Below are 16873 nucleotides of genomic sequence, written 5' to 3'. Positions count from 1 at the left end.
CAGTGAGCTGCCGCTGATCTTCCAGAGGGGTGGCGGGATGGCTCAGTTGGTTAGAGCGCCAGCTCTCAACAACACGGTTGCCAGTTCAATTCCTGCATGGCATGGTGGGCTACGCCCCCTGCAACTAAAGACTGAAAACGGCGACTGGACTTGGAGCTGAGCTGCGCCCTCCACAACTAGATTGAAGGACAACGACTTGGAGCTGATGGGCCCTGGAGAAACGCACAGTCTCCCAATATTCCCCAATAAAATTTATAGGAAAAAAAATTATACATGTTAAATTCAGATATACCCTATGTTAGCTATACTGTTAGAATCTTATTCTGAGAATTCAAATAAGGAGCAATTGCAAATTATATTATCCTTTTGAGACTCCTTCCACTAAATCAAATAGTTGGCTAACATGGGATTATTATTATACTTATGTCCTACTTTGCTGTGGGGTTTGCATTTGAACAGGATCTAGCACATACCGCATGTTTCCCCCAAAATAAGACCTAGCTGGGCAGTCATCTCTAATGCATCTTTTGGAGCAAATATTACTATAAGACCAGGTCTTATATAAGACCGGGTATTATATTATATTATATTATATTATATTATATTATATTATATTATATTATAGACCCAGTTTTATAGTAAAATCAGACCAGGTCTTATAATTAATTTTTGCTCCAAAAGACATATTAGAGCTGATGGTCCAGTTAGGTCTTATTTTCAGGGAAACACGGTATTCTGATTTAAAAAGGAAGTTTAACTAAATTAGGATTACACTATTGCTATTTTATTGAGGGGGGGAGAAATTTTCCACTTAACTTTTTATATGTTGTTATAGTCTTTTCACATTTGCAATTTATATGATGAAGAATTAATATCCTTAATATCTATAGAGCTTTCAAAATAAAGATCTACAGCCTAACAGAAAAATAGGCAAGTGTTAGGCACTAACTTTGCCTTTCTCAGGAAAAAAAAAGAAATACAAATGGCCGTTAAACATAGAAAGATGCTTAAATATTGCTTATGATGACATACAAATTAAATCCACACCAAGACACCATTTCTTGCTATCAATTTGGCAAAAACCAAAAGTTTGAGTATATTCTCTTTTGGAAAGATTGTGGGAAACAGATAACTCTTCATTCGTTGAAAGGAATGATGTACCAGATAGAATCAAAGGACTGTTTTTTAAGCTGATGCTAACATAATTCTTATGTATAAAGATGAGGTCATTATTGACTTTAATTTGTGCACCCTTAGGAAAAATTAATTATCTCACAATAAATCAAGCAGTAAGATAGCCTTGGCACGCTAAGTCTCAGTATTCTTATGGGCAAGATGGAGGAATATTGACTGAACAGACAGACAAATGGATACTTTTTAGCTGGTGAAATAAACTATATTGCACAATGCTTCTCTTAGGTCTCCAGTGTTTTATACAGGTTAAGTTTTAGTCCCTGAGTTTGATGAATACTTACAAGGCATGCTTGTGAACTTCACAGTTGGCATAAAGTGGGAGAATATTTCATGCAGTAGGGAGGACAGACTAAGGACTGTTAAAGATGTACTTTAGTAAAGTGTAAAGGAATTAAACATTCTAGTTAAAAGGCAGAAATCATCAAACTGAATTTAGAAAAAGAAAAACAGCATCCAAAGGTATGATGTTTATAGGAGATACACTGAAAGAAAGGCAAAACATAGAAAAAGACATGACATACCATATAAACACTGATAACAAGAAAACTATGTTAGATAAATGAACATCAGGCAAAGCAGCTTAAAGATCAGGAGCACTACCAGAGATAAAGGGGGTTCTAAGATGGCACAGAGGGCAGTTCATCAGGAAGCTGTAACAATCCTAAATGCGTATGTAACTTTTATAAAATAGTATACCCAACTATTGTAGAATATAGATTCTTTTCAAGTAAACATGGACTGCTCAAGGGGCTAGATCAAATCATAAAGCAAGTTACATTAAATTCAGAAGGATTGAAAGCACACGAGTACATGGTATCTTCTCAAACCACAAAGAAACTAAATTTGGAATTAATAATAAAGATAACTTGAAAATGTCTGAATGGAAATTGAGCAAACTTGTAAATTATTAATGAATCAAAAATCATAATGGAAATTAGGGTATATTTTTAATTTAATGATTATAAATTGCAACATAGCAAAATTTTAGTGGAGCTTAAGAATTGCTTAGGGAAATTTTCATATCTTTAAGTACATGTATTAGAAAAACAAGCATGTTTTAAAATCAGTGCTCTAAGTTGCCATCTTAAGCTAGAAAAAAAGGAAGGAAAATTAGCCCAAAAGTAGTAGAAGGAAGAAAAATTTTAAAAGCAGAAATCAACGAAATAGAAACAAACTAAAATAACCTATATAACATCAACAAAACCAGTAATTGTTCCTTTGAAAAACTTTATAACATTAATAAGCCCCTAGCAAAACTGATCAGGGGAAAAAAGAAGACCCAAATTACCAATACCAAAAATGAAAGAGTAGATGATATCACTATAGATCTAAACAAATGCTATGAAAATATTGAACAACTTTGTGTCAATACATTTGACATCTTGGATGAAATAGACCAGTTCTTTGAGAAAATAAAACTTTCCCAGTCCAACACAAGAGGAAATAAAATCTCACTATCCCTGTATCTGTTAAAGAAGTTAAAACTGTAGACTGTTTGATTTACTGATAAATTCTACCATTTAAAGAAGAAATCATTTTACCAGTCTTATAAAAATTCTTTGAGAGAATAGAGGAAGCCGAATACTTCGGAACCAGATAACTAAGGCACGTTGAGATACTAAAATCTAATGCAGTCATTACAAGAAAATTACAGCTCACTATATCTCCCGTGAACATATATGTAAAAATCCTTGATACAGTATTAGCAGTGGAAGCCAGCAGTTCATAAAAAGGATAGCACATAATAACAAAGTGAGGTTTCTCTCAGGAATGAAAGCTGTTTTAACATTTGCCAATCATTAGTAATTTAGCACATTAACAGAATAAAGGAGAAAAACTGCAATCCCAAGAGAGACAATACAGACCAGGCATTTGATAAAATTCAACGCCCATTTATCCACTACTAAAGAATGGGAGGAAATATCCTAAATTAGATCAGTGAAATGAATACATACATAATGATGAAATAATGAATGTGTTTCCCTTGAGGTAAGAAATAAAGCAAAGGCAAAATTGTTTCAACATTTCCTTTAGAGTTGTAGAGGTCCTAATCAATTCAGTAAGGCAAAATATATATATATATATATATATATATATATATATATATATATATATATATATATATATATATAAAAGATTCGAAGAACAGAAAAGAAGAACTAAAAATGTCTTTATTTGGAGGTGACATGACTGCATAGAAAATGCAAAGGAACGATCAGACCATTAGAATGAATAAGTGACTTTAGTGTGGTAAGGAGATATGTGGTAAATACAAAAATCAACTGTATTTTTGAATGCTAGAATGGACAGGTTGGCAAACTATGGCCTGTAGGCCAAATCCAGCCTCCTGTTTTTGTGAATAGTTTTTTTGGAACACAGCCACACTCATTTATTTACGTGTTGTCAATGGCTGCTTCTACACTACGAGGACAGAGGTAAGTAGTTAAAACAGATATCATATGGCCTAAAATATTGTATTTATCATATGGCCACTTACAGATAAAGTTGCTGATACCTGATATAGAATAGACTATTGGGAAACGAAATGTAACTTGCAACACAGCGTATTATACAATAGCATGAATAACATCAGAAACCAGGAATGAAAAAGGTATTTTAAAACTTCTGTCACAGTGGTTCTCAATGGAGGGGGATTAATTTTAACCCCCTCCCCCAGGGGACTTTTGGTAATGTATGGAGACATTTGGTTGTCACACTGGGGGCTACTACTAGTATCTAGTGGGTAGAAGCAAGGGATGCTACTTAACATCCTACAGTGCATAGGACTGCCCCTCACAACAAATAGTTCTTTGGCCCAAAATGTCAGTAGTGCTAAAGTTAAGAAAACTGCTTTACAACGAAAACCACAAAACATTGCTGAGAGAAATTAAAGCTCTAAATCAATGGAGAATTAATCCATGCTTATGGGTTTGAAGGTTCGATATTTTTAGGATGACTTTTACCCCAAAATTGTTTTACAGATTGAACATAACCGTGATCAAAATCTCATCAGATATTTAAAAAAAATAGAAATTGACGTGCTGATTCTAATATTTCTGTGGAAATACAAAACCCAGAATAACCAAAACAATCTTGAAGAAAGTTTGAGGTTTTTACCTGGTTTCAAGATTTACTATAAAGTTATAGTAATCAGAACAGTGAATTATTGGCAGATATATAGCACCAGGAGTACAGAATAGGGAGTACAGAAATACTAATTTAAAACAAAAAGGCCAGCTCAATACAATGAAGAGGGGGAAGTCGTTTTTTTTTTTCTTTTAAGTTTCAAGTGTACAAAACAACATACTGATTAGACGTTTACACTCCTCACAGAGTGATAACCCCCAACAAGTCCACTGCCCATATGACACCGTACATACTCGTAGCTATTACAGTACCATTGACTATATTCTCTATGCTGTACTTTACATCCTGTGAGTGTATATGTATATATATATATATATAAGTTGACATTGAGTGTATATGTATATATATATATATATATATATATATATATAAGTTGACATTGACTATTAGTTTCAGGTTGAAAGCACAGTGGGTAGGCATCTATATAATCTATGAAGTGATTTCCCCCGGTAAATCCAGTACCTATCTGACACCCTACATAGTCTTTACAACGTTATTGATTATTATATTAATTATATATTGGTTATATTATATTGATTATTATATTGATTAATATATTGATTATATTATTAATTGGCACAAGTGTTAGGGGGTGGTGAAAATTATCATCATTAAAATGGTATATTGCTTTATATAATTGAAAGGTTAAAATTTTTTTTAAAAGTTTTTTTGTCATTAAAATAATCTCTTAAAGCTGGAAGCTCCTTGACATCCTTTGGAACAGAAACATCCAACAGCGGTACCCTGTCCCAAAGTAGTGCCGTTGGTTCTGCCTTTACACAGGAGACAAGATCTTTAAAAACACAGTTATCTCAAGGTAAGCTGTTTTTTCCTTCAAATATATACATTCTAAACTTCTATAGTGGTTTGTGTCTTTCTCTGAATGTAAGAGCTTTTGCAGCTCGTAAATCACATGTATAATTTCTATTTGGTTCTTTAAAATTTTTTCTCCTAATTGCTATTGCAATAAGTATATTATTGAATGACTTCCGCTATTTAGGCTTTTTAACAATTCTTAGATTCTAAAACTGAAGCATTTGTTTGCAAGGCAAGTATATAAATTGTATATAATACTTTAATCCCAGACTCACCCCTGAAGATGAACGGCTCCTTGATGAATTTGAAATAGCAGCTGAAAAAACAAACTATCATTATGCTGTTGCATCTTTCCTAGCATCCTCACAGGAGCTAGAGCAGTGGTTCTCAGTCTGGACCACCCACAACCATATCCTCTAGAGTGCTTAAAAATGTAGATCCTGAGAATTGCTACATCAGAATCCCTGGAACTTAGGGATCTACATTTTAATAAGCTTCTTAAACTGTCCTGTTTCATTTTTTTTAATTATATTTTTCCACCACCCAGTTTAATAACCTTCAGTGGTCCCAAGATCCCGTATCTGTTTTTATCTGCTACCAACGTGAATGTAACTGGCTCACTACTTCATATGGATATTTACTTTTAAATGCAACAATGTGAAGTCATTTCCGAAGGTTGCTATAATCTCAGGACAGTGTTTTTAAAAGCTATTGAGGGTAAAATCAAGCTAATGCTAAACATAATTCTACCTCACTTTAGATATATTGAAATACTTGTAGTTACTATTATTCATATTGATTTAAAATAACTTAATTTTTGAACATTCAAATGATTGTTGTAGATGAATTAGAAATACAGTAAGCATAAGGAATCTCGCTACCCAGAAATAACAAATATTTATATTTTGTTGTATTCTAGACTTTTTTCCTAAGTTAAGTGCATATGTGCATTGGGTTTTTATTTAATTTTTTAAAAGAATTCTTTCTTAGAGAAAATACTTCATCTTTTTAAAGCATTAGTTTTCTAAACTATAAAATAGGACTATATTGGTAACTAACAGACTTGTGATGATTAATTTTTTAAATGTACACAGTGCCCTAAGCACAGTGCCTAGTATGTGGAACGTGGTCAGTAGGTGTTAGCTGTCTTAATCAGTAGCCAACATTAACCTTGATGTGGAAGCACCAGAAGAATTCTTATTAGAATCATAAACAAGGATGCCTCTTATCATTGCTATTCAGCATTGTTCTGGAATCTAGCTTAATCAGGAACACTTGAGAAAAAAATAAGAGGCATAGATAATAGAATTAGCATTATTTGTCAACGCTGTGAATCTGCTTGGAATTGAGAATTCCCTGATAAACCTAGAACTAACTAATAAGAGACTTAAATTAGATAGAGATAATATGTAAAGTAAACGTACAAAAATCAATAGTTCTAAAACCTAACCCACTAATTATATAATGGGGGATAAAAGATGTTCACAATAGTGAGAAATAGAAATTATATGTAAAATACATGATAAGAAATATGACCAACCTCTATGATGAAAATACAAAATAATAGGACATAAAAGATAATATAATCAGAGAAACATTGCTAAATACAAAGATAAAGTATTGGCAAGGCTTCTCATATTAATTAAGTTTACTGTACTTTCAATAAATCCCAATGGAATGGTATAAGAACTTAATAAAACAGATATATAAACTATATTAAAAATAAACATGGAAGTATAGCTAGACATTTTAAAAGTAAAAGTAATGTGATAGGCTTACCTATTCAATAATAAAGTATGCATAAAATAAAGTAGTGCAGGAATAAGTTTAGAGATGAACAGAACAAAAGTCAGAAACATCCAAGTATAAATAAGTAATTAGTATATGATAAATATATTATTTTTAAATTAGAGAAGGGCTAGCTATGCAGTAAATGATATACAACTGCCTTATCATTTGGGGAAAATAACTAGATTCCTTCCCTCATACTTAGGACTAAACTAAATTTTAAGTAAATTTAAAAATTTTTAAGTATATATTAGAAGAAAGAGGTATGTTTATATAAAGCAATGGCAAAGGCGGCCTGGGGATCTGCATTTTAATTTCACCAACTAAAATTGCTGAATTTTACAAAATTAAAACACCTAAAGTTTTCTTTTAACTGATAAAAATGTGAAGATGGCTCAAGAGATGTGTTTTGTTATGTTGTAAAAGCTTTTGTGTTCATTCCTAATAATGTCCAATATCACTTATATTTCCCTATTTATGATAAAACTGCCATCATGCCTAGTAGACTTTAATTACAAAGGTTTTTAAAGTGCACCACAAATAAGTTCTTAATTGCTGTGATTTCCCCATCACTTGTGATTCTGTAATACCTGGTAGTCATGGGATCTTTTCTCAAAGGCAAGCCTAATGAAGTAAGTTCTATAAACTTAAAAGATCATTTAATGTATTCATAGTATTGTAAAATTAACTAAACAATAGGCTTTTCAAAAAACTTAGCATTTGTTTTATAAATTAAATCCCTTTATAAGATGGTGATTGCAAAATGTCTTCTCACAGGCCAAAACTTATATAAACCACCATGATTTCCCATTATAATCAATATAAACTTTGGGATTAATGGGTGGAAATGGTGATACACATTTGCAACTGCATACCATAGACAGCCATAAACTTGGGGAGTCTTACTAATAAACGGTCCCTGAAGCATCTGGTGCACAACAATCAATGCTTTGTCAGCACTTACTAGGTCACCAGTTGTTTGGAGCCTGAGCAGGTGTGCACAGGTGGATAGTGACATTTGCAGCAAATTTGGGATTCTTTTTTTTTTTTAACATAAAATGAGCATACATTTTTTTAAGCAAAACAATTTGGTGTAATGAGAGCACCTTGAACAGTTACCACAAACATAGGGACAAAAAGTATGATGGGAGCACACAATGTTACAATCTATGAGCAGGCACTGACCTCATAAAAGGAAAAATGGAATTTGTAAGTACAAAACCTGTATTGAGCAAAAACTTGCCAAGACACTTTTCAAATGGCAAGGAATGAGTATCACTACTGTGTAGCTATCTGAAGGGTTTATTATGTTGCTGGCCTTTTAGTATTGATGTTTAATTACCCAAGCCCATAAGATATTAGAGAACTGCAGCTAACTTTCTAGTTTCTTACTTCATAAAAGAAATTTAGTGGCGGTAATATCTATAGCTATAAAGGTATCATGTTAGACATAGCTTCAGAAAGTAGCCATGTGAAAAATGTTAAAGCCTCTGGAAATAATGGCTAAAGTATCAGTAGAATATTATGGTGGTGGTTGCTGGGGAAAGCCTGCATCTGACCTACAGCATGATCTTTGATAATATTGCTGGAGAATCTTGTACCAGGCAGTAATTTTTGAAAAACTTACTTTAAACTTTATTTCACTGGGTAGAAATAAAGATAAAATTCCACAGTTTTCTTCTTTGTTTAGGTTTTTTTGTTTTGTTTTTATATTTTATTTTACTAAACTAGTGACCAGCCCAGTAAAGATAATCAGTTTTAAATTCTGGTCTAATAAGTAGATGAATTCAAATTTGTGCTAAGGATTTTAAATTGGTAGAAATAAAGCTAGACTTTTTTTTTTTAGGGTCTAGATTATTTTGAAATTCCCAAAGGATAGGGTAGTTTCTTATCTTTTGGTTACATTTTAGGTCGTTCAAGCCCTCAGTTAGACCCTTTGAGAAAAAGCCCAACCATGGAACAAGCAGTACAGACCGCCTCGGCCCACTTACCTGCTCCAGCACCTGTTGGGAGAAGGAGCCCTGTATCAACCAGGCCTTTACCATCTACCAGCCAAAAAGCAATAGAGAATCAAGAGCACAGGCGAGGTAGAACTTTAGCTACTTACTATTCCTTAATTGACTCATCAACATTTTCCATTCACCTTATTTTCATTAAAAAGGTATTTTATCTGAACGATCCTGGAAGGTTTAAACTGAACTTGATAGTATGTTCAGTTTTTCATATTTGGCTCAAAGTAGTGATGGTGGTGGGGGTATAGATTTTGGGGGATTTGTTTTGGAATTTTTTTTCTCATTTTTAATTTCACAGAAGTTTTTGAGTCTATGTCCTGAATTAATTTGTCACTTTGTATATCTTCTATAGCTGAAGTACATAAAGTTTCAAGACCAGAAAATGAGCAACTCAGAAATGATAGCAAGAGACAGATGGGTAAGTTACTTACATCTGAAAGCTGTATTTTATGCTTCTCAAGAAAGAGAACATTTGAAATGTGTGGTGCATTAATTACTATAAAAAATGAATGGCAAGTGTTGGTGACTGAAGGAGTAGCACAGGAGAGTTCCATTATGGTAACAGAACAGTTTTTTTATCTTATTTTTTGGTGGTAGTTGTGCGGATCTATAGAGGGTGCCAAAAAAATGTATACACATTTTAGGAAAGGAGAAAACTGTATTAAAATTGTAATACTCAGTATAGACCGATAACAAAAGATGAATACAAGTCACATTTGACTTCTGCAATTATAAGGGGTGCTCAAAGTGGTTACCATCAGCATAATTTGATGTAATTTTTTCCTTTCTTAAAATGTGTATCGATTTTTTTGGCACCCTCTGTATATGTGGCAAAATGTCATAGAACTATACATAAAGACTACCAAACACTATGAGTACAGGCAAGAACTATTGAAATCTGAATGAGATCGCTAGTGTAGTTAATTATATTGTGTCAGTGTCAATTTCCTGGTTTTGATAATGTACAGTAGTTAAATAAAATAATAAGCTTTGGAAGGGAAGCTAGGTGGTGGGCAAAAAGGACCACTCAGTACTGTACTTTCAGTTTTGTGCATGTATGACTAATTATTTTAAAAGTTCTTTTTAATCATTGCATTTTTGGAATAAACCCTACTTGATGGTAGGCAATTGCCTTTTAATATATTTTTGAATGTTACCAGCTAGTAGGATTTGTACACTTATATTTACATAGCTGTATATATTCCTGTTTTGTACTATTTTTTGCATTCTTTTGTTTTTGTGTCAGTTTCATGTTAGCATTATAAAATTTTCGTTGTTTTCTATGTTTCTAAGAATGGAATTATCTGTACCTTAAAATTTTGAAGTTTTCTCATTAAAATTATTTAAGCCCTGAGCCTTTTTTTGAAGTAATTGTTTAAGAACTTTAACTTTCTTTCATGGTTATTGATTCAATAAGATTGTATACTTTATCTGTTTTGTAATCTATAATACTTTTGTCAAACTCATCCATTTTATTAATATTTTCTAAGTTATCAGTAGAGAATAAATTATAATTTAAAACTCTTCCAAATTAAAAAATAAAGACAATGTGTAATCACCTTATTTAGATAATAATTGGAAAGTGATCTTTCATTTAATTTTAGAAAACTAGATACATTTTAAATGTAGAAATACTTTATTTGTCCTATACATTTTTATATGCATTTTTGTATGTGCTGTGTGCCATAGCATACAGAATTTCTGGTTTGATTTATTGTTTTCACTTTTTTTTGATTTGGAAAAAGAACCCCTGTCTCAAAATTTAAAATTACCATACTTCCCATCATTTAAAAATCATATAAAATAATAAATAAAAGTATCTTTCACTGCCCTTCAAAATTCATACTTCAGAGGTTCACTAACAGAAAATTTTAGATTTTTTCCTTAATGATTTTACAGATACAGACTATGTTTAAGCTCTTTTTTTGTAAAAACAGGGAGATTGTGTTGTACTTCCTGGCTGAGGTCAAGGCCTTTTTAATAGTAAAGTTTAATGTTTTAAATTTTTAAACATCCTGCTTATTTAGATATAAGTGTCTGGATATGCTGCTATGGATTTTTGTATTTTCTCAAACTTGGGCATTTTGCCAAACTTGAGTGACCAAAAACTTGTCTGTTACTCTGTAGTCATGTCTGATTTTTGTCAGTCTGTGTTAAACATTATACATAATTATCATTGAATTCATACTATTTTGTGCTCTGTGTGTTTCCGTTAACACACACCAAATACTATTCAATGTACCTCTTTTATTTTTTTATTAGCTATTACTTTCACATTGGATATTTGGGTTCTCAAATTTTCACTATAGGTTATGCTGCTTTGGTACTGCTTTATCATATTTTATAAATCCTGTTATATATTGTAGAGAAAGAATAGATACAAGAAGACTTGAATAATATGGAGCCATTTAGAGGGAGACACAGAAATGGAGCAGGAAGTGGTTGGAGTGGTTGAGACCTGGTGCTTCTTGTGTTGTCTATGATGTGGAGATAACACCTCCCACTTTGCAGTTTGTTCTGATAGGTGTTCATTTAATTTTCTTAATATAAATCTCGGTTCCTGTGATCCTTTCCATGAAAGGCTTCCTAGATTTTGAGAACCCACTATGTGTTTGGCACTTTGTAGGTATTAAGGATGCATGCAATACAAAGCCCCTGCTCTCAAGGAGTATACAGTAATTTAGTACAGAAGTCTCCCTAAATTGTTTGGTTGTATACTCTATCAGTTACATATATGAGTGTGGACCCCATAAATACAACGTTCATGTGTGCTGTTTATAAATTTCATGTATGCTATTCTTAGTCTGTTACATATTAAATGTTAGTGAAACTTCATTTCTTTTATATAAAAAATAGAAATATAGTAATGTATAGAGACTTGTAAGCATTTCTGTTGACCATTTAATATAGAAACCACAATAATAGTTCTGTCCTAAATCAGCTTATTCTTTGTAACATAGTTCCAGGTGCTCCTTCAGCTCCAAGGAGAGGGCGTGGGGGTCATCGAGGTGGCAGAGGACGATTTGGTATTCGACGAGATGGTCCTATGAAATTTGAGAAAGACTTTGACTTTGAAAGTGCGAATGCACAATTTAACAAGGAGGAAATCGACAGAGAGTTTCATAATAAACTCAAATTGAAAGGTGAATTTTCATTTTGCTACTCAGAAAATTCTTTTACTTGACTTGTGAATTATCAATGTTTACTACAAGTCTTGACTTTTATGGTATGTGCTTTTTTTTCATCAGAAGATAAACTTGAGAAACAGGAGAAACCTGTAAATGGTGACGATAAAGGAGACTCAGGAGTTGATACCCAAAACAGTGAAGGAAACGCGGATGACGAAGACCCACTTGGACCTAATTGCTATTATGACAAAACTAAATCCTTCTTTGATAATATTTCTTGTGATGATAATAGGTACAGTCTTTTAAGCTGCTCTTAAGCTCTTAGGAAGTTGAAGTGTGAAATGATTTCTTATAAATTCACCATGTTTAATGAATACTTAAAAATATGTCATGGCAATTTTCTAATGTTTTATTTTGCTAAAAGAAAATTATGCTAAAATTTTAAATATGATTCCTTGAAAAGAAGAAATAACCACATACTTTGGTTTAGGGCAGCATTCACATTTGAAAATTAGTAATTAAAACAGAAGCATTCATCGAACATCTAAATAAGACCTTTTACTTTAACCCCCCTACAATATAGTTCAAATAAAGGCAGGGCCAAGAGTGCTAACATTATTTTGAAGTTTGCTGATATAGTAAAACGCTGACACATTGAATTAAATGTGGATCCAGGAATTGTCAGGTGAATTAAAGGACCCACCTAGTGTAGCAAACTAAAGAGTTCCTGGGTTTCTGCTGCCCAGTCCAAATTGCCCTTCTCCTGGCTGCAGTTTAGTGCCACCTGGTGGCAGTTGTCTACTTCAATTTAAACATGGATGGGGATTCGGAGCACGAGGGTTGTCTGGGCTCTAGGACAGCAGCAGTAGCAGCAGCAGCAGCAATAATGTAGACACTTGCTTTAGGCATCAGGTCCAGAAATTGGGCCAGGATCATGCTGGGAACTCAGGGACCTACCTTCTGCCTCCCCGTTTCCTGAGACAGGGTTTCCTTGCCTGACTTTGCCTTCTCTTCCACTGGGGCCAAGTGGAGGACGAAGTTCATTGCCAATCCCATTATATCTGAGACCCCATTATATTGGGGCTGTTATTGTGTTTCTTTGTTTTATCAACTATATTTGCAAGAATCTGATACCAATCATATTTTCACATGAAGTTTGACAGAATATTATAGGAACATATTGCCATGGACAGCATGTGATGAATTAGATAAGGTACTTATTTTTATTTGATCTTTTGGAATTACTTTGTCTTAATTTGGGAATTAGTGCTACATAGTTTTGCTATGTAGATTACTGAATATAGATTACTGACGATTACTTGTTCTCATAACAGAGAACGAAGACCAACCTGGGCTGAAGAAAGAAGACTGAATGCTGAGACATTTGGAATCCCACTTCGTCCAAACCGTGGCCGGGGCGGGTACAGAGGCAGAGGAGGTCTTGGTTTCCGTGGTGGCCGAGGGCGTGGTGGTGGCAGAGGTGGCACCTTTACCAGCCCTCGGGGATTTCGGGGCGGATACAGAGGCCGTGGGGGCAGGGAGTTTGCAGATTTTGAATATCGGGTGAGTATTACGTGCTTTTCCTCAAGCTGCACGCCAGGTAGCATGCCTTCAAGTGAAACAGTGTTTTTACTTTTATCTATTTGGGGTGAATATTTTTAGGTCATTTGTATAACTTAACATTTTGACCCAGTTAGGGTATTTATATAATTTTAAGGAGTTGTAACTTCTTGGCTAATAAGTCCTTTTTTTTTTTTAACTATTTTCTTTTCAATTGGAGGAATTAAGAGATAGAAAGAAATAAGATACTCTTTTTTTGTCTTTTAATTATTGAACCATGGTTTTAGATTTCATGGACTGGTAAAAATTTTCCCCAAAACTATTAGAGATTGACTTAGGATTATTTATTTTTCTGTTTCTTTTAAAATTATTTTTTGTTGTTGGAGATACAGGGGATCACTAAAAGCATTATCCAAAAAAGAATTGTATAATACCACGTTTATTTCAGATTACAAAGTATGCTTTAACACCAAAAGAGGCTTGGAAGGACATACTTCAGAATGGAAAGCAAACCTATACATTTAATAGCAGTTAACATTTGTGTAGTATTTTGCATGTACTAGATATTGTTCTAAATGTTTTTCACATACTAAATCAGTTAAACCTCACAGCAACTCTGTAGTGTAGGTTCTTTTTTTAATCCCCATTTTACAAATGAGGAAATAGGTATAGAGATTTTTTTTTTCTTCCTAAGTGTGTTTTTCCAGGACCAATCAGCTCCAAGTCAAGTAGTTGTTTCACTCTAGTTGTGGAGGACACAGCTCACAGTGGCCCATGCGGGGATCAAACCGGCAAGCTTGTTGTTAAGAGCACTGCCCTCTAACCAACTGAGCTAACCGGCCACCCGAGATAGTAAATAACTTGTCCTAGGTCAGCTAGTAAGTGATGACGTGGGGTTTTGAACCTAGTCAAGTTGTTCCTGAGTCAGTGCTCTTAATTAGTTTTGTGGAAAACTCAGCTACATTTTCCCTGGTTTTATTTTGCCATGGTCTTTAAAATCTCAAGATATGTTGACGTTTGAGATCTGCTGCTAGAAAATTATATAGCTCTGTATATAGTATGTTTACATGTATTTATTTAAAGGAGTCTATAAATTAAGTCAATGTTGGTATCCTAGTTTATTGATTTTCAGGGATAGTGGAGAGGAAGGTGTATATAGTCACAGAAAGGCTCAAAATCCCCTTGTAAAGAGGTCTGCCTGGAATTGCAAAGGGCACCTAGAAACAAAAATATCTGCTGGCAGGGATTTCATTGTCCAATATTTAAAACTGGGCCACTGTTGTGATTCCTCTTGAAGGAATCAGTGTCAGTGTCAAGGTCAGTGTCAGTGGCTTCTGGGTCTGGTCTCTTAATTTGATGCCTTTGATAGTCTCATCACAGCCAAGACTGCTAAAAATTAGCCTCAAGTCATTAGTTCAGACTGTCCAGCCATGGTGGCCTGATGGAGCTGCAGACTTCTGACTTGCAAAATCGCCATTCCAGCTGCGAGACTGGGTCTTAAAAACTAGAAAATGCCTTTTGCTTATCCCTATCATTGCTCTTATTATTGCTCTTGCCATCTTTTAGTTTGTTTACAGAATTCAGTAACCTTTCACGAATATTTGCCCCTAACTCCTCTGCAATATTTGACACTGATGACCACCCACCCAACTTAGAGTATTTCTTCCTAGTTTTTTTTTTTTTTTTAAATATATAAGGCACCTCATGATCTGCCTGCTTCTCTAAGTTAGAAGTCTAGTTCTGTCTCTAGCGTTTTTTGCCAATGGGACTCCCCTTTTCTTCATTCACTCTGCCACAGATATGTGGGCCTCTTGCTCTCATTTAGTAACAAGCTTATTCCTATCTCAGGCCCTTTTTACCCATTCCTTCTGCCTGGAATGTTCAGTTTCTTGCAAGCATTCATGCTCGTGTTTGCACTCTTGCATATGCTCAAGCTTTCCTGTGTGCACTCACACATTCTCTCTCTCCCTCTCCCCCCTCTCCCTTCCTCTTCCTCCATCTCTCCCTCTTTCCCCTCTTCACCCTCTCCCTGTCCCCTCTCCTTCCCCCTTCCTTTTGTGAGCTTATCAATTCATAGCTTCTGGTCAGTTTTTCAGCTTGGACCTTGTATGCTTCCACCTGCATTTCTGTCTTCACCTGCATTGTATCCTGTGATCAACTGAACCTTCCTCAGAATTACCTCATCATCTGCTTGCCTTCCCATTGTCTCAGCCTCCTCCCAATGTTTGCATTGGCTAATGGTATGCCATTCTTTCTGTCTCCCAGGAAGAGCAGATGTCAGTAATCATGGCAATTTCCACATCACCACATTCTTCCCTTTGACATGTCCCTGCCGACTGCCACAGGAGCCCACTGATTGGTCTTCAGACCTTCAGCCTCCCTTTACTTCACTTTAGGCATATCAGTTACCTGTTGAAAAACCTATGATAACTGGTTGAAGATTACTTTGCATCAACTCAGTTTGAGAAAAAGTACATTTAAATTAGACTTGGATCCCAATGAGAATTTTAATAATTGTTGCTAGTATGACCTCAATTGAGTCATTAAACCTTTAGGCTTAGTTTTGACATTGGTGGGAAAAAGAGTTGGAAGGCATCTGAGAGGTCTGACCTGGCCAAACTGGAAACCTCTCCTGTAGTCTCCCTCACAGGGGCTGGGAGCTTACTCTTCCTGAGAACATGCATCCCATCCCAGGGGTGCTCTGATTATTTGAATTTCACAGACATGTACACAATTTGAGTGAAAAAAATTTTTTCAAGCTATTAGTTTACCTTTGTAAACACAGAATATGTATACTCTTCATAATTTTTCAGGTATTTGAAAAAATAGCAGTCGTGTTGTCTGTATAAGACTGGACTGTTACTTCACTTTACTTGATCTTTGAGTAACCACTATATGCACTTTATTAATGCAAACATTTTTTTGAAGCCGTGTCTCACTGTTCAGTCATTTTAAGCCTTTATTTGAAACCCCTATCACATATATTGCAGAATTAGAATGCACTGTAGAGGTTGTCTGCATGAGTGTTTATCTGCAAGTCTATCGCTAACAGGTAATCCAACCTCTGCTTGGGTGTTTCTAGGAGTGATAGATTCACTGGACCCTTGGGCATTGCCCTGGTGGTTAAAAGGTTCTAATATGACATTGCACTGCCTCCTTGTCTTACTATAAGGGTCCGACTTGATATAGCCAGCCCCGTTCCTCATCACCCTTTCACTTACCTGCTTC

The 16873-nt window shown here is 34.5% G+C and overlaps 1 protein-coding gene across 8 annotated transcripts in view; it reads left to right on the top strand.

Moving 5' to 3' along the window:
• Window positions 1-16873, top strand: part of LSM14A (LSM14A mRNA processing body assembly factor) — a 55154-nt gene that overhangs the window by 26426 nt on the left and 11855 nt on the right. For 5 of the 8 annotated variants that reach the window (XM_019742704.3, XM_019742700.3, XM_019742703.3 and 2 more), the window contains exons 4-9: window positions 5036-5158; window positions 8856-9032; window positions 9310-9375; window positions 11918-12100; window positions 12206-12377; window positions 13420-13648. In XM_019742704.3, coding sequence (XP_019598263.1) covers window positions 5036-5158; window positions 8856-9032; window positions 9310-9375; window positions 11918-12100; window positions 12206-12377; window positions 13420-13648 — 950 coding nt within the window. The remainder of the gene's footprint in view (window positions 1-5035; window positions 5159-8855; window positions 9033-9309; window positions 9376-11917; window positions 12101-12205; window positions 12378-13419; window positions 13649-16873) is intronic. The other 3 variants (XM_074314420.2, XM_074314419.2, XM_019742705.3) reach the window with 1 other exon arrangement.

Source organism: Rhinolophus sinicus, chromosome 8, assembly GCF_057876585.1.
Source record: "Rhinolophus sinicus isolate RSI-liver-muscle chromosome 8, RSI-T2T, whole genome shotgun sequence".
NCBI lineage: Eukaryota > Metazoa > Chordata > Mammalia > Chiroptera > Rhinolophidae > Rhinolophus > Rhinolophus sinicus.
Note: the sequence above shows the minus strand (reverse complement) of the source record. Positions and strands in the feature narration are given on the sequence as shown.